Source organism: Lampetra planeri, chromosome 29, assembly GCF_965212315.1.
Source record: "Lampetra planeri chromosome 29, kcLamPlan1.2.h2, whole genome shotgun sequence".
Taxonomy (NCBI): Eukaryota; Metazoa; Chordata; class Hyperoartia; order Petromyzontiformes; family Petromyzontidae; genus Lampetra; species Lampetra planeri.
In genome coordinates this window covers 3,771,768-3,789,986 of record NC_136135.1, presented here as the reverse complement: position 1 = coordinate 3,789,986, position 18,219 = coordinate 3,771,768, and the positions used below count along the sequence as shown (strand labels likewise).

The 18,219-nt window shown below is 57.7% G+C and overlaps 1 protein-coding gene and 1 long non-coding RNA gene across 2 annotated transcripts in view; both read right to left on the bottom strand.

The window, feature by feature from the left end:
• Positions 1–2,037: 2,037 nt before the first annotated feature.
• Positions 2,038–11,202, bottom strand: LOC144728496 (uncharacterized). Its single transcript, XM_078607985.1, has 4 exons — positions 11,014–11,202; positions 7,179–9,184; positions 6,397–7,079; positions 2,038–5,827 (listed from the first exon to the last, which is right to left on the bottom strand). The coding sequence occupies exons 1-4, from the start codon at positions 11,188–11,190 to the stop codon at positions 4,629–4,631; spliced, it is 4,065 nt and encodes a 1,354-aa protein (XP_078464111.1). The 5' UTR covers positions 11,191–11,202; the 3' UTR covers positions 2,038–4,628.
• Positions 11,203–11,340: 138 nt separating this feature from the next.
• Positions 11,341–18,219, bottom strand: part of LOC144728590 (uncharacterized) — a 164,426-nt gene continuing 157,547 nt past the window's right edge. Inside the window, exon 4 of the long non-coding RNA XR_013587540.1 lies at positions 11,341–11,945. This is a non-coding gene — a long non-coding RNA (uncharacterized LOC144728590). The remainder of the gene's footprint in view (positions 11,946–18,219) is intronic.

Sequence of the window (18,219 nt, the reverse complement as noted above, 5' to 3'; positions counted from 1 at the left end):
CTGATGTCAAGTGTCAACGCGCCTTCAATAAAGTGCCATCTCAAGAGAAGTGTGCCAAGTAGTCATTATGCTGTTTTAGTGGAGTATCTATAAATGGATCACGCTGCATAACTAGGATCGCAGGGCCTGTCCCCCCTGTCGTCGACCGGTGCGGATGGGAAACGCGAGTCGTCGTGGCACTGTGAACACAAAGACGGGGGGGGGGGGGAAGCGAACAAAAAGATGTCCCAGCTCCGCGTAGGGCGAGAGGGGTTGAGCTCAAATGAGAGTCGATGTGAAGCTACGTCGACGGTAGGAGGGGGGTGCGCACGCTACTTGCAACAACATCATCGCAGAGAACCCAATTGCCGTTGGGGGGCGGGGGTGGGGGGATTCGTTCTGGCCATTAACCCAGAACGTATTTCCACACCCGGGCACGCAACCGTCCAGTTTGCCGCCTCGCGTTCTAAACCGTGGCCACGAGTAGAGTTGCACACGATCACCACTTTCAGTCTATCACCGCTCGGTAAAAAAACAACACGGAATGTTGGGCTAACATTGGGCCACCGTTGATACAACGGTTCAAACCAAGTGCCAACTTTGGAGACGTTGCATTTTTACTGAGCAGTGATCCCCGGGGGGAAAACAACGAGATATTTAAGCTCTTGCTGTGATGGCGTAACTCGGCCCTTGCTGTGTAAAGTTGCCCATGTCTTTGCAACACGGAGTGACTTGGTTTCGATAACTATTTTGAAATACGTTGCTGTTGTACGAGCAACATGCGCTCCGATTGGCTGGATGGGGGGGGTCACGTGGCTGTCATGGCAACGCTCGATCCAACATGGCTGCATTGATGCCATGCACGTGACTTTTGTGAAAACGTGTAACAATGACGGACGAATCCACGGTTGTAAAAGTTGACGGCACACAAAAAAAACCCTGAACTAGTTTATGATGTATTGTTATTTTCATTATTTATTTCTGTGAAATGTCTATTTTTTTATTTCATCCTGTTGTGTGGTTGTAATTACGGATTGGGTTAAGGTCCGGTTGATCTAGTGCGCGTGGTTGGCGACCAAAAATAAGGATAGCCATTTTTTCTCTCAAATTCGGCGAAAAAAAACCAACCCAATATTTGAACAGCCCAAAGGCACGCGAGTAACATCACGAAGCCGTCATAATTAAAGAGCCGCGCTTCGCTCCGGAGCCGCAGGCTGCCGACCCTTGGCCTAGTGCAAGGGTCAGTGGTAGAGAGTTCGGGGTGCTGATGGCTCGTGTGGCTGGGGCTAGGGCTGGGCCTGGCACGTGATTTGCTCGTTTCCTCCTTGCCCAGCGGCATCACCCACACCCCATTGCTATTGCCAAATGAGGGGCTTTTACATTTGTATTTGGCTCGTCCCTTCTTCTGCTGTTCACAGACCTCTGCACCCCAAGCTGAACACAGCACGGATACGGGGCAGCAACGATGTTTTGGAAGTCAGGATTCCTATCAGAGTTATACACTGACCTTGCAATAAACAAGAATGAACTCCGAATTCAATACATCGAACCCGATGATCTTTAAGGTCAGTGTTTTAAAACTGCAAAATAGTTTCAACTTCTTGTAGAGTACGATGTTGCTTGAGATCTTTAGACAATAGACTGAGAGGCCAGTCCCTGATTGGGTCTCTAGACAACAGACTAACAAACAGGTCCCTGATTGGTTCTTTAGACAATAGACCGACAAGCCGGTTTCCAATTGGGTTTCTAGACGACAGACTGCCCCAACTCGGTTCAATAAGGAACACGTCACAGCCGAAAAGCGGCCCACCAAGTTTAACCGCTGAAAGAACGCTTCAAGTCGAACACAATGGCACTCTCTCATTTCCATCGATCTGACTCCACCGGGGCTACCAACTGAGTTCCCTTCCCTCTCCCACTGCTAGCTGACGAGTGTAACCCAGATGCCCCCCTTCGGCTTCTGCCCCCCCCCGACACCGCAGCCCTAGCGCCGTGTCTCTTTCGATAGCAACCCGCGTCACCTAAACCCTCCCCCGCCCCCTCCACCAAGTCCCGGGACCTTCCCAAGGCCGGTGACCCAGTTCGCACCCGGGTACGTTTGTTTATTGCCACGCGATTCCCCCCAAAACACTTCCGAGAGCTGCCCCCCACGCCACCTCTGCTCTCACATTAGTCACCAAAACCCCGGCGGCCGCGGTGGTTAAAGTGTCGGATGCCGTACGGTTTTAGCGGTCACGTCACGAGAGCCGATGCCGCCGACCGAAAGTTTTTCGACGGGTTTTCAGTTGTTGCTTTTTGTTTGCAAAACACCTGCCAATTCGCACAAAGGCAGTGGATTTAAAACCGAAGAGAAGTCAAAGTGAGGGAAAAAAAAGATAAACCGCTTAATGTTATAGGCGTAGTTATTATGAGTAACATATGATGAAACATTAATATCCGTTTTAATACGATAGTTATCTGTATACTGCAGGCAGCGATGTTAGCTCACGACAAAAAAAATCGACGAAATAAAAATCCGTAAAACCGTCAAAGAGAGAGTTTGTATATCCCGAAAAAACACTGCTCGCCCGCATCTGTAGCCACTGTGGGGAAAACACGCGAGTACCCACAATGCAACTGTGTTAGTATGTACGCTTCGTATTCAAACAGGCACAGATGTAGCCACCAGACTGGGCTTAATACGCGGTATTTTAACAGGCACCTTACGACTAGGCAGCTTAAAAATGAAATATTCCAAAATAAAAATATAGTGTATTGAGTCTTTTCACGGACTACTTCTTCTCTCTCAACTATGTTTTGCTTTGCTTTAAAGGAGGGGTGGGGGGGGTAGCTTCACGAAAGTCACCCGGTCAAGAGCCACTGACGGCAAACACTTGCAAAAGCCACCGGACCATAGGACTTTAACTCGTGTGGCTCATACCACCACCACCACCACCGCCACCGCCGCCTTATAGAAAATGCTATTCAGGCACAAGACTAGCCAGCTAAAATCCAATGAGCACCTCTAAACTAACGCTCTGAAAATATATACTCTGCGCGGTCACTGAACACCCACACTTAGCAGACGTTAAGCTGGTAACCGTAGCGTTTTTTTAGTTAAATCTTAAGTGTTATTTCTTTTTTCTCTGCTTTCGTAAAACGTTTCGTTTTGTTTCCGCTTTACAGGCAGGCACCGCTGTGCGACACCTCAAGTAAAAGCGGGGGGGGGGGGGGAGGGGAAATGACGTGTTAACACTGAAAAAAAAACGAACGTTACGAAAATAACGACACGTTCGTCCACGTGTTCCGTTAACATTGCTACGGCCGGCGGGCTCAAAAAACGTCGTCTCTTCGTCTTTTTTTGATCGCGTGAGGATCTCCATCCTGTGCACGCCCGCTCTGCCATACGCCCCGCGGTGGCGAGGAGACGTCAACTCCCTCGGCCTCGTGTGCAGGAGGTCGTGGGTTCGATCCCGACCCTTGACGCCTGCTGCTGTATAGTTTGGGAGTTTGCATTGTCACTCTCTCTCCCCGTGGTCGCGTGGATTTTTCTCCGGGTCTTCCGGTTTTCCCCCTCCACATTTAGAATCGAAATCACGAATTTTAGAGCGTTTGGCTGCTATAAATTTCCAAGTGATAAGCCACTTTGTTGAGCAATCATTTGTCCTAACCAGGTTGTTTCTAAAAAATAGCTCTTACAGCTCAGTGGGCCTTACCTGGTGAAATAAAAACTAGTTTTTTTTAGTTGCGATATCGCATTTGTTTAAGTTTATCTTTTTTGTTAATTCCCAAAACAGGCATTCTGTTGTAGCCGACTACGCCGCAATAAAACGAGGCAGCGTCATGTTCCCCTCGAGGCACTCCCGAGCCAAAAGAAAAAAGTCGTGATGCGATTCGAGAGAGAGTTTCCACGACGTGATGGGGAGAAATGAGCCCAATGCCGGTGTCGGAATCGATAGCGTTTGTTAAATTAGGATTAACTGTTGGAATTATGTTAACCGCTGGCGCGTGCCTTGATAAGAAGCGTCAAAGAGAGAGAGAGTGTGGGGGGGGGGACCCGGCGTGGAATTCTCGCCGCTACCGCTCCATGGCCGGATCGGGAACGATCGCCGGTGCTGCCGAGCGACGGCTGGCTGTGTGAGGTGTCACCGGGGCGGATGCTTCGAGTTCCTTGTCGCGTCGCAGCAAAGCGAGATAACCCACAGGGCACTCGCTCGCTCGTTCGTTCGTTTGCTCTCCACCCCGCTCGTCCGCTCGCTCACACTCCACCTCGCTCGTTCGCTCGCTCTCCGTGAATGAAATGAGAGAAAGGCAACGGCCCCCCCCATCCACATTTTTGACCGATTATAAGAACAAAATAAAAAAAACCCTGCGGGATTATTTCTTTTAATCTCGTCAAAAAGAAAGAAGTAAAAATGCGAACCAAATTTTTGTTGTTGAAATAAATAGGGAAAACCTCATCCCCCACGAAAATAAAAAAAACTCCACGGTAACGACAGAATGACTCCAGTCGCTCTCGCTCCCGCCCAGCGCCGCTCTGGAGGGCGTCTGCAGATCTGTTGCGATGGGTCCTCACGACGTCTCGCTCATCCTCTCCATCCCTCGCTCGCTCGCTCGCTCCTCTCCTACCCTCTCCCTGTCTGAGGAGGAGGAAGTGCAGATCCACCGGCCTAGCCGCTCGTGACGTGCATGCGCACGTGCTCGTTGAACATCTCGAGCGAATGAAACTTGGCGGGGCACACGGAGCATACCAGGAGCGTCGGTGGTGCCACGGGGGGCGGCGGTGGCGGTACCGCCACCGCAGTAGGGGGAGGAGGGCGGCAGTCTGCGCCGGGCGGTGGGAGGCACGGTGAAGCCGGCAGTTGCGGCGTTTGCGGCGGTGGAATTTGCAGCGGCGGCGGCGGTGGCGGCGGCGGCGGTGCTCCGACGTCGCACCGCTCGTCGCCGCTCGGGACGGGAGGCGGGCACGCCCCGCCGGACGGCGCGGGAAGCGGGGGCAACGTCGGCAGCGCGGACGACGATGACGACGACGTGGCGGGCGCCTGCACGTCACGCGGCTCCTCGCTAAGCGACGAAGAGGATGACGACGAAGACGACGACGACAACGACGTTGGCGGCGGCGGCGGCAAAATTGCCACTCCCGGCACTGTGAGAATACTGCCTATGCCGTTGCCGGAGGCCACGTAATGACCGCTTCCAACGTTGTTGTTGTTGATGTTGCTGCTGCTGAGCAAATTAATGACGATATTACCGTTGTTGCCGTTACCCACAATTCCACCGCCGCTGTTACCCACAATTCCGCTGTTGCCGTTCGGCGATATTTCCACGACGGACGAAGCCGGCGCCGCCAAAGCTGCTCCGCCAGACGCCACGGCCACCACCGCCACGTTCGCCGCCGCCGCGTCGCGGTGAGCCCCCGCCAGACCGGCGCTCATCACCGGCGGGAGCCCCAACGCCGCCGCCAGCGCCGCCGACGACATCAGCGACGAAGGCGCGGGCGACGGCGGCGCCGAAGAAGCGGCGGCGGCGGCGGCGGCGGCTCCGGCGAGGACGCCGACTGCGCCGGCAGGCAGAGGAGGCGGCGGCGGCGGGACCGGCGCCGTGGCCGCGGCCGTCGCCGAGTGGAGCGCCGAGTGACGCTCGAGCAGCGTCTTGTGCGAGAACTTCTTGCGGCAGACGGCGCACTCGAAGGCGCGCTCGCCGCGGTGCAGCCGCATGTGCACGTTGAGGGAGCTCTTCTGCGTGAAGCGCTTGTTGCAGACGACGCACTGGTACGCGCGCACACCCGTGTGCGTCACCATGTGCTTGATCAGGTAGTCCTTGAGCGAGAAGGAGCGCCAGCAGATGCCGCACTGGTGGGGCTTCTCGCCTGGAAGGAGGGACGAGGGGGAGGGAGGGAGGCGCAAGGGAGAGGTGAACGGGGGGCGGGGGGGGGGGTTAGGTGTTGGTGTGTGTGCGTGTTGGTAGGAAGCGTTAATGTCGAGGTTGGCGACGCCACGCTATGGACCCGATTCCCGCTCGTGGTCAACACCAGCTGTCAATATTTGAAGCCGGCACGAGTTTCCCGTAGGTTGACTAAGCCTCAAACGAGTACCTGGTGCGTAAAAACATCGCCACTGGGGAGACAAATTCGGTTGGGGGTGAATGCTGGCCACCCACCCCCTCGTGTGCCGTTCTGGCCTTCATCGGTGCTGTTCGCGGACAGCACTTGCCCCAACAGCCGGGGGGGATCTTTACTGACGGTGTCCCGGCCGCCCCAACAACAACAAAACAACCGCCATTGCGCCAGGCCATGTGCACGTTGAGGCCACGCGAAGTGTCGAACGCTCGCCGACAGAACGTTCCGGGGCAGACCCCCCCAGGTGGCACGCTGCGCTCTAGCCGGCCCGGCGCTCCGCTCGTCGCCGTGAGCGGCGTCGCTCCCTGCCCCCTCCTCACCTGTGTGCACGAACATGTGCTTGACGTAGTTCTGCTTGGCGGTGAACGTCTTGTTGCACAGCGTGCACTCGTACGGCTTCTTCTCCCCGAGGCGCACCACCAGCGGCAAGCCCTGCAGGTTCGATCGCGCCGCGTTACCCACAATGCCGCCCGCGCCGCCGCCGCCGCCGCCTGCAGCGGCTCCCACTTGCTGCACCGAGAACGGAAGCAGCAACCTCTGCAGCTGGTGTGGCCCGTGCTGTTGCTGCTGCTGCTGCTGTTGCTGCTGTTGCTGCTGCTGCTGCTGCAAGCCACCCTGCTGGTGCTGTTGGAGAATCTGGCCGAGCCCCTGGTTGTGCGAGCTTGTGCCTGCGGCGCCGCCTGCTATGTGGTGGCTGCTGTACGTGGCCAGCGCCCCCGGAGCCCCCAGACTTAGGAAGGACGTGAACGGCTGGTCCGTACGTCCCAGCTGCTGCTGCTGCTGCTGCTGCAAGGTTTGATGCGAATCCAACTGCTGCTGTTGCTGCTGCTGCTGCACCTGATGGTGGTGGTGCCCGGACAGCGCCGGCTGAGCAACGGAGAACTGGTAAAGTTTGGCGCCGGAGCCCGCCGCCGAAGAGTGCGACGCGAAGAGGGCGGGGAAGTACCCCACCGGTGTGGTGCCGGGCGGGCAAGCGGGCGTCGCCGCGGCAACGCCGCCGCCGCTGCCGCCGCCCAGCGCCAGCGGCACCCCGAGGCCGGCGGCGCGGCAGCCGGCGCCGCCGCCCTCCCGCTTCACCACGTAGAGCTGCGACGGCACGCACTGCGCGCGGCCCTGCATCGCCGGCGCAAACTCCAGCGCGGGGGGCGCCGCCGCCGTCGTCGGCGTCGCCGGCGCCGACGCGCCGCGGCCGCCGGCGGGAGGCGCAAACGCCTCCCCGCCGTCGGCGCCAGACGGCTCGGTCCTCGACGGCGCCAGGCGGTTCTCGGCCGCCAGCAAGCACAACCGGCGCTCCAGAGAAACGGCGCCCGGTGCCCTGCGCCCGGCGACGTTGGCGCACGTCCCTCCGTCGGAGGTGCCGCGCGGCGCGAGCGGCCAGCCCTCGAACGTCTCCTCGCCCCTGACGGCGCCGTCGTCTGCCGGCGCGTCGTCGTCGTCCTCCTCGTAGCCGTTCCCACCCCCTCTCCCGTCGTCGTCGATGGCGTCGTCGTCCTCGTCCTCGTCCTCCTCGTCCTCGTCGTCGCACTCCTCCCTGGCGGAGCCGTCGAAGGCCCGCTGGTCGCCCGCCTGCGCGCCGTCCTCCCCCTCCATCTCCTCGTCGCGCTCGGCCCCGGTGGCGCCCATCTCGTCGTCGCGGGGCAGCCGCGCCATCTCCTCGTCGTCCATCATCATCATCATCGTGGCCGGCGCGTCGTCGCAGCGGTGCCCGTTCTCCGGCGCCTCGTATCCCGGGGGAAGGTAGCGCCGCGCGTACCCAAAACCGTAGGCGCGCCCGCCGCCCCTCCCGGCGCCGTCGTAGTAGTAGCCGCCGGCGCCGCCGACACCTTCCCCCGCCTCCTCGCACCCCGCCGCCCCCGCCTCCTCCTCCTCCTCCACCGCCTCCTGCTTGATGACGACGGAGGGGATCCGCACGGGCCGCGGCTGCTTGCGGCAGTGCGACTCGTGCTTGCGCCGTGGCGACGACGACGGCGAGCGCCGCCTCCGGGCGCCGTCGAAGGGCCGTCTCCCCGCCTCCTCCTCTTCCTCGTCGCCGGCGCCACAGAGCCCCTCCATGGAGCAGGCGCCGTCGTCGCCCACGCCGGCGGCGCCGGTCTCCGACCACGCGCGTCCCGACTGTATGATGTAGTAGCGCCGCTGGTTGGCCGTGGCGGCGTCGCTCGGCTGCCCGTAGCGGGCGGTGGTGTAGTAGGCGGCGCCGGTGGCTCCGGCCCCGGCGGCGGCGGAGACGGCGGTCGTCTCCCCGTCGCTGGCGCTCTGCGCGGGGGAGCCCGGCGAGTCCGGCGTCCCCTGCGCCGAGTCCGGCTCCCCGCGCTCGCCGCGGGCGCCGCCCTCCTCCTCCACCGCCGGCACCTCCATGCCGATCTCGCAGCTGTTGCGCGGCACCACGCCGGCGTTCCGCAGCGCCGCCGCCGTCGCCGCCAACGCCGCGTAGGGGCCCCCGCCGCCTCCGCTCGGACGGTTGCGCGGGTGCCCGCCATGCGCCAGCGCTGGCGCCGGCTCGCCGTCCGGCACGTCCGCGGCCCCGAGGCACGGCTGGCGCCCGTCGGACATGGCGCCGAGGCTGATCTTCTGCTGCTGCTGGATGTGGTGCCGCTGGTGACCCTTGGTCGCCGTCACGAAGCCCGGGCCGTCCTGCGCCGACTCGAGAACCAGCACCGTCGACGCCGCCGCCGCCGTCTCGTCGTCGTCTTCGTCGTCGTCGTCCTCCTCCTCCTCGTCGTCGTTGCCGTTGCGCGGCGCCCCTCGACCGCCCTCCCCGTCGCCCACGTCGCCTCCGGCCGGCTCCGTCGAGCGCCGGTCGCCGCCGGCGAAGGAGGCCGCCGCGGCCGCGGCAGCGGCGGCCGCGGCGACGGTGGCCGCGGCGTCGTCGCCGCCGCCGCGGCGGTCGGACGAGGTGACGCGCGCGGCCACGCTGCTGGCGATGATGCGCGTGCACTCGTCGATGACGGACTTGATCTGCAGGATGCTGGCGGCCGTGAGGATCTGCAGCGCCTCGCCGTGCGGGAAGCGCAGCACGCCGCTGTACATGAAGTCGACGAGGCGCTGCACGGAGCGCGGGGTCACCACCGCCGGGATCTCCACCTGGCTGTAGCCCAGCAGCAGCTTGTCCTGCGGGGGCGGGAGACGGGGAGTTAATTAACGACGAAATTAATTTGCAGGTAACCTTTTTTCTTCGGGCGCATCCACCGCCGCCGCCGCCGCCGCTGCCGCACAGAGCGAGGGAACGCTGCGAAGCAATCGGTCCCAGGGGGTGCAGATGACGTGGGGGGGGGGGGGGGGGGTCAAAACACCGTCACGTCACAAAGTCAAAAATCCCCCCCTCCTTGTAGCCTTCACAGACGTTTGGGGCAAGTGCTCTTGGCGAGTGGCACCTATGATGGCCGGCACGGCACACGAGGGGGTGGGTGGCCAGCGTCACGCCCGGACCGCCTTTGTCTCCCCAGTGACGATGTTTACTACACACCGCACCGGGTGCTCATTCGAGGCCGAGTCGACCTGCGGGAGGCTCAGGACCGGTTCAGATAATCGTCACCACTGTTTGCGGCCTCGAGCCGGAATCGAACTCGGGTCGCTGGGTTTTAATCGCGCAGCGTGCCAACTGCTGCGCCACCACTCCCCGTGCACACACACGATCCTACGGCCAATGAAAGTGATGAACTCTGAGACAAAGAGACGGGAAAAGAAGCGCGTCACACGAGGAGCACAACAGGTGAGTGGGTGGGGGGGGGATGTGGTTAATGGAAGAAAATTGCTCTCGAACGGTGCGGAGAGAGACACAAAAAAACAATGAACGAGACCGCAGGACGTTGCTGTGAGCACAAGGAAAAGCAAACGGCCTTCATTGAAAACACTCATCGTGAACGACAATCATGGACGGATAGAGCGACAGGCAATCTCACTTTAACTCAGACACACGGACAAGTCATTACAAAGAATGAATCAAAGACGGCAATAACATTCCCCACTAAGTGGTGGGGATGTCACCATTTGCCACTTGCGCCAGGCTAGGTGCACTCTGAGGCCACTTGTAAGGATCGAAGGCTCGCGGGCACGAGGTCACGGAACAGGACCAAGTGCTCCGGGTTGACCGACTGAGATGTCTGACTGATGCACCACCTGTGCTCCCTGCCGTGTCACCTCGCTGTGCTGCAGTCACCCTGCAACCTGCCTCCTATCGTGAGCGGCGGCGGCGAAATTACAAGGAAACGTGACGGCCTTCATTCAACGACGACAATCCTCATCGTCCACCCCAATGTACAAAAAAAATCCGTTCTGACATCGATTTAAAAGGCAACTGTGTGGGGAAACAGTTTTTGTTGTTGTTTAACAAATCCACAAGCTGGACCAACCCAGTCCATTAAGTGAGCCTTCACAATTGTTTTTAAAACAAGGCCAAGTCAACGCGGCGAAGGCCCTGTCCTGCCGTAACCAGCCTTCTCAAGACTCACGGCTTCCCAGCAAAAGGTGAAGGTCCCCCCAGTAGCCTTAACAGTCTGTTGGGGGCAAGTGCTGTTAGGGAGTAGCACCGATCAAGGCCAACACGACACACGAGGGTGTGCGATGTGACCAACACCCCGCCCAGCCGCCTTTGTCTTCCCAGTTCTGGCGTTGTTTTCACGCGGCACCAAAAGTAATCATTTGTGGCCGAGTCGACTCAGGGTAAGGCTCAGTCCCGGCTCAAGATGTTGAACCGTGAGCGATCCCTCCCCTTTTAAAGCTTTCGTGACTGCAGGGATTCATCTTCTTGGTTCTTTCTTCACCATTCTTCACCTGAAGACGGCTGCTTGCATTGTAGCCGAAACGTCGTGAGAATTATTTTATTTTATTATGTTTTATTTTTATTATTTTATTACTTCCCTTCTACGTGACTTTACCGAAAGAACCAAGAAGATGGATCCCTCCCCTGCCGCCCCCCCGTCATCCGCCGCGCGGCTCACCTTGAAGAAGGGGCTGCTGGCGGCGAGCACGCAGCGGTGGGCTCGCAGGCTGGCGCGGCTGCCCTGCACGCTCACCGACACGTCGCAGAAGTGGCCCCGGCGGCGCTGCTCGCTCAGCTCGCCGAGCACGGCGCTGCTGAAGTTGTGCAGGCTGATGTGGTGCACGCGGTCCGGCATGGCGCAGCGGGCCGGCGTGCGGGCGCCGGCCGCCGCCGCCGCCGCAGCCGCAACCGCAACCGCCGCGGCCAGCGTCGGCCGACGGCTGCGGTGGTGGCGGGCAGGGCGGGTCTTCTCGACGGCGGTGAGCCGGTGCTGCCGGGGGCTGCTGCTGCTGCTGCTGGCGGCGGCGGTGGCGGAGGGAATGATTGAGATTGGATGAATGAGCTGCGGTGGTTGTAGTGATTTGGTGGCGAGTGCAGTAATGATTATGAATTAATTACTGTGGCCGTTGTGTTTCTGATGATGATTTGATGATGATGATTTGATGAACGAATGATGCACCAGCCCGTGATTATGAATTGGGTATATTAACCGTAGCGCAGGGCGATAGCGAACGAACGAACGAGACGTCAGATGGTTAACGCTCCGACGTCCGTGTCAACTTCTTTTCCCAAGTGCAAAAAAACAAATCGAAGCGTCGCCGATTCGAACTTCCGCGTGGCATTAACCGCCGTCCGATGAGACGTGAACAAATAAAAACAATTAAACGGAACAGGTGCGACGGACAAAAATAAAAATTGCGCAAGGACGTAAAAAAAAATGTTCGCGAAATGTATTAAATATTTTTAGGAGAGCTAATTTTAATTTCGTTCATTTAACGGGAGCACGCTGGCTGGCCAAGCGACGAAGATGACAAAGAGGAGGAGGAGGAGGTGGCGGGAAGGACGACGCTGTCTGCACGTCCGTTCTTCCGAGCTTTTTATTGTCTTGACCTGCAGACAGCAGATAGTGTAATATTAACAGCCAGCACAGAGAACAAATTAACATATTAATATGGGCGAACTAAGGCGAGCATAAAAAAAAGGCGCTCAGCCATAACGACGACGACAACAACAACAACAACAATAGCAGCGGTAGCAACGGCGTAACAATTGAGCAACTGACGAAGTGCGTATCGATCGCGTACATCGACACGCGCAGGATCGATCACGTGCCACAACTACGCGCGCACCGATCGCATACCACGACGACACGGAGCGCAGATCGCATACCACGACGACGCGCTTGCCGTGTCATCGTCTGCACCAATATCGACAGCCCTGAATGCCACTGCCTTCAGAAGAGTTGTAATGTGCAATATGTTGCTTCCTCATTACAATGCAATTAATGAAGTGTCGATCGTACCATCAGGAGGTCTCCATATCAGCTGCGTAACTTGTCCTGTTCCAACCGTTCTACCAACGCGGCATTCCTGGATATGCCGAACAGATACGTTCCCGAAAAGATAGCGGAATTCCGTATATCGAACCCTATTGCCCCCCATTCGCTTCCATTGAATCATTGGAGATGCGTTCCTACGGAGAAGAAAATGTGGGCCTCAAGATGGAGTAACTAAAAAATAATAATAAAATCATACTTGGAAACGCGGCAAATACCTTCAATCATCGATAATTGTAGAATAACACTCAAAGCAAAAAAAGAAATCAACGCTCATCCACTGCTACGAAATGGACCACGCGCCTCGCCATCCTGCAGCTCGCGGCAATCCCCACTCCTGCCCGACGCTTCCCATCCATCCTACCACGATGCCACAGAGGGCGATCCCCCGGTCCGGGCCCGATCTCGGCGGTTCCACCTCGCCGGGCCTTCACCCCACAAATGTCGATGTGACGTTCAGACAGAAGCTGACGGGGCGCCAAAGGAGCGCTGTCCCAAAGCGGGATTCTTGTCCTGTCCCAAAGCGGGATTCTTGGTAGCCTCGAACACCCACCGAATGAGCACGTGTGGCTACGTACGGTGTGAAAGACGTTCAACATTCGTACAATCGGTCACCGCCATCAAAGCGGCCACCAATCACCACCACCACCACCACCACGGTCACCGCAATTATCCGGGAAACTCACCGATGGAACTTACAGAGCCAAGGTCGACAAGCGCCACCACCACCACCAACCACCACCACCCCCCTACCCAGCCCAAGCGTGACAGCGATGTCACTCGACGGCACCAGTGGCGAAGCCGTGGCTGGAAAACTTCCCGAGGCGACGTTGCAAAGCGTCGGGTCAGGTCGGAGGCTTCCCGCCGGCAGGTGCTGCTGCTCTCTTGTTTTGTTTGTTTGTTGCTGCGGTTGTTTTAAATCACAACCGACCGACAACAATCGCGCAAACATCTCGCTCGGCCACTGCGGTCGCGGATCGCCGGGCCAAGGCGCCGCCGCCGCCGAGAAAGGGGCCCACGTCCTAAAGCCACCGGAGTCTCGCTGCTGCTGCTGCTCGTTTGATGGAGAAACAACAACAACAACAAAACGACACGAAACCCTCTCGTGAAGTCCTCCACCACCCCCGCTACTTGTCGTGGGCCGGCAGATCTCGGACGATGCCAACGTACGGGTGGAGGGGGAAAAGTTCAACGTACGTCACGAGAGAGAGACAGAGAGAGACGGAGAATCGAGAGAGCCGAGACAATTCCTCCCGCAGCCCACGTGGTGGCGATGCTCCCCTGAAAATGAATCCACGTGCTCAGCGAGTCGGGTTGGATAGCACCCCCCCACCACCATCACACTCCCACAGCCCCCCCCCCTGCTCCTTCCCAGGGCACGTCGTAAGAACGGCAAGTGGCCTGTGCTCCAGACACCTGCACGTACAGGGGGAGCGGTGGTGTAGTGGCGAGCGCACTCCACTGTCAGTTCGCACGACCGCCACTTCTAAACTAAACTATTTTTTTTTTACCCGGTAAGGCCTCCCACTGAGCTGCTCTAGAGCTCTTCCGTTTCCAGTAGCAACCTGGCGATCACACGAATTGACGGCTCAACGAAGCGGCTCGTCGTCATCATCCATCGTCGTGAGGAAATGTATCGAGGGAGCCAAACTCCTCTGAACGCGTGGTGACGTTGATTCTGAAGGAGGAGGGAAAAACCGGGAGGACCCGGAGAAAAATACACGCGACCACGGGGAGAGAGAGACACGGCACACTCAAAATTACACAGCAGGCGTCAGGGTCGGGATCGAACCCACGACCTCCTGTATAGCAGGCGAAGCCACCGTGATGATTTTCATTTCAGTTTCAGTTTCATTTATTTGGTGTAGCCCTGTGAGCCATTTGGCTCTTGGATCGGGTGCAACCGCAACAAACAAAAACACGAACAAGAAAACATCTTAAAGTGACTATGTGACTATGTGCAAACAGAAAATCCAGGAAAAGACAGCAAAATATTGCAGAAAAAGCACCGTACACCAACGCTGTGTGCAAAATTCCCAGTGGGATGCAAGTCAAACAACAACGATTAGAGAGAGACGCTCAAACTCAAAATATATAGCAGGCGTCATGGTCGGGATCGAACCCACGACCTCCTGTATACCAGGCGAGGCAGTTCACATCTCCTAGCCACCGTGGCGCTCCCAGCCACGGCACGAAATCCATGGCGAGCGATGTCTCGAACTGGCCCTAGGCCTCCCCCGTAGGGTTAGCTGGTCTTGGCCTCAAATGAGTACGGCAGTGTGTAAACAATTAACATCGGGGTGGGGGGGGGGGAGAGACAAAGACGGTCAGGCGCGGTGCTGATAAAGGGGCCACCCCATTTTTCCGCTGCCCTTAATAGACGCCGCTCAGTATAATACCAACACCTGCTCCAGCAGTCTCTGTGTAGGGCTATCGGCGGCGGGTCTCGTGTGGGCGGCGGGACGGGGACGAGATCTTTGTCTCGTGCAGCAAAGTCTGCCGTCGTAGCCGTGTCCACGGTTGGCACCGCGACCCTGTAGATATTCTCCGGGGGGGCTGCATTCAGAACATCTTACTTTTATTAATTTTAATTTTTTACCCACGTGACTTTACCGAAAAAAACCTAAGAATATGAATCCTTGCAGTCACGAAAGCTTCAAATCTAGAATTCAGAACATCCCCAACGCCGGTGACCCCCCCCCCCCCACCGTCCACCCACCACCTTCTGCGAACGAGTCACTGGGACCGTGCGGAGACAAGATCGATTTCTCGAGGTTCACGTAAAATTCGCCGGCAGCGCATCGCCGACTGCGGAACGACGAGCTCTGGGAGACGCTCCCAGCGCTTGATTTCTCACGGAATGTTTTTTGTCATTCTTCATCTTCCTGGGTCGACGGTCCCAGGTGCGTGACCCCGAGCCACGGCCCGCAGCGAGGGGGGGGGGCAGAGGTCGCAACCGGGTACCCGATACCCGTACCCTACCCGATACCCGGCTACCCGTACCCGGCCAGGTACGGGTACCCGTTTGCGACCCTGGTGCGGCCGGGTACGGGTAGGTCGTGAGTCACTGGTGAGCAACCGTTTGTCACTCATTTCGGGTAGGGTACGGGTAGGGAACGGGTACCCGTACCCAGCCAGGTACGGGTACCCATTTGCGACCCTGGTGCGGCCGGGTACGGGTAAGGAATCAAAACCCGTTTGCGACCTCTGGGGGGGGGGGGGGGGGGGTGCAGACTGGATGTGGCATCGCTAGCGCGGACAGAGCCCGGCTAGAAATGAAGGCCCTGGAGATGGTAAGAAGAAGTTGGGAAGATGGGAAGAAGTTTTCGAGACGATTTGTGCCCAGAGAGAGAGAGAGAGAGAAATCGTGGAGGAGATGTCACTCGAATTTGCGAAATCCTCAAGTCGCCCCGATTGTCCGTTGAACGGCCACAGACGAACATTTCTTTTTCAGAGGGGGACAGATACACACAGATGCCCCCCCCCCCCCACTCGTACAGAACACCAATACACTATCGCGTTACATTCATGCACAAACATTCATATTTGTGCATGTACCCCTAACCCGGGCGCTGTATCCGTGACTCAAAACATACAGTTGCCTTTGTCCATGTCCATTTGTTGACGGTCCGTCTAAAAGTCACGATGAAATGTCTGTGTGTGTGTGGTGTGTGGTGCGTGGTGCGTGGTGTGTGCGTAGGGTTAGCGGTGACGCAGTGGTGAGCGCGCTGCGCTACGAACCTGGCACCCCGAGTTGGAGTCCTGCTCGCTGCCAACAGCGGCGACGATTATTTGAGGCGGTCGACTCAGCCTCGAATGCGGGACTCGGTCGCGATGTGTAAAACGTCGCCAACTGGGGAGACAAAGGCGGCCGGGCGTGGCGCTGGCCCCCCCACCTCCTCGTGTGCCCAGCCGGCCCCCATAGGCGCTCGCTAACACCACTTGCCCAAACAGCCTATTGATGCTATACGGGGAATTTTAGTTTTTTGTTGTTGCATATGCTTACAGCTTTTATTCATCATCATTATTATTATTGTGTCGGGGCTGTGTGAACGTTGTGTGTGCGCGCCGCTCGGTGCAACGACTCAGCTCCCTGGCATCGAGGGTTGAGAGGGTTGGAGCCATTTGTGGTGGGAAAACGGCCACGGCACAGAGAAAGCCAGACAAAGGTCCTCTTATAAATCTTTTTTTTAGGAGGAGGAGGAGGAAGAGGGTGGGTGGGGGTGATGTTGGCTGGCAGAGCGTGAGCCGGGCGAGCATGGCATAGGGAGCATGTGACCATCGCCACGGTGACAGAGTGAGTCAGCAATACGAACACTTTGTGATGCCATGAAAGAGGCACGGGGAGAGGGGGGGAGGGAGGGAGGAGAGGGGGGAGAGGAGAGAGGGAGGGGGGAGGAGGAGAGTCCCGTGAATCAGACGGACAGATTGACTGATGTGCAGACACAAGTAATCGAAGGATGGATATTGCTGAGTGATGGGCACGCGCAGAGGGATTGACGGATGGAGCGATGGACAGGCAAAGGTGGCTGATGAATAGAGAGAGCGGCCGACGGACGGACAAATGTAAAGAGTGACTGATTGGCGAACGGGCAGACGAATGGGTGGTTGGACAGGCAGGCAGACAAACAGACAGGCAGAGGGGAAGTACGAGGAAAGTGACTAATGGATGGATAGACTGACTTGATGGACAGACGGACAGATAGAGGATAGACTGAAAGACAGATAACTGATGTACAATGGTTAGACAGACATACATACATGGTGGCTCATGAATAAATAGAGTTACTGGACAATGGTCAGACAAACACACAGGCAAAGATATTTAAAACATATATTAATAGGTTTACCCAGGCAACAGGCGGACCGGATCTTGGACGGATAGAGCAACAGGCACTCTGAGTTTAACTCAGACACACAGGCAGGTCATTACAAAGAATGAATCAAAGACGGCAATAACATTCCCCACTAAGTGGTGGGGATGTCACCATTTGCCACTTGCGCCAGGCTAGGTTCACTCTGAGGCCACTTGGAAGTATCGAAAGCTCACGGGCACGAGGTCACGGCACAGGACCAGGTGCTCGGGGTTGACCGACTGAGATGTCTGACTGATGCACCACCTGTGCTCCCTGCCGTGTCACCTCGCTGTGCTGCAGTCACCCTGCAACATGCCTCCTATCGTGAGCGGCGGCGGCGGCGAAAACAAGGAAACGTGACGGCCTTCATTCAACACACTCAAACGACGACAATCCTCATCGTCCACTCTCCACCCGCCTTCCCCATCCCTTTATCTACACAATGTAGAACAAAAACCTGAAATCGATTTAAAGGCAACAGGGACAGAGAATAGAAAAACAAGAAAGAGATACAGTGTGGGGCACAGTTTTCTTTTTTTTAACAAATCCACAAGCTGTACCAACCCAGTCCATTCAGTGAGCCTTCAAAATAGTGTTTTACTGGTAGGAACCTCCTGGTTACACCAGCCCACAGGGGATTATTGTGTCTGTCCGTTGTGCATCAAAAAATGGGAGGGGTGGGGCTGGGTGGAGAGGGGAGGGAGGGGAGGAGCTAGGTGGGGAGGGTGGGGTGGGGCTGGGTGGGGAGGGGCTGGTCACCCCGTGGTGCCCTTATAAAACTCAACGTTTAACCTACTCACGCCGGCTTGTGCCCGCCCTCACAGTCGGGCATATTTGCGGAATACACCACGCCGCCGTTGACCCTGGCCATTGACCGAGCAACCCAACGTTCCTACCAGCTCCCTCCGCAGGAATGTGTTAAAACCAAATCCACGCGGCGAAGACCCCGTCCTGGCACAGCGAGAAGTCTCAA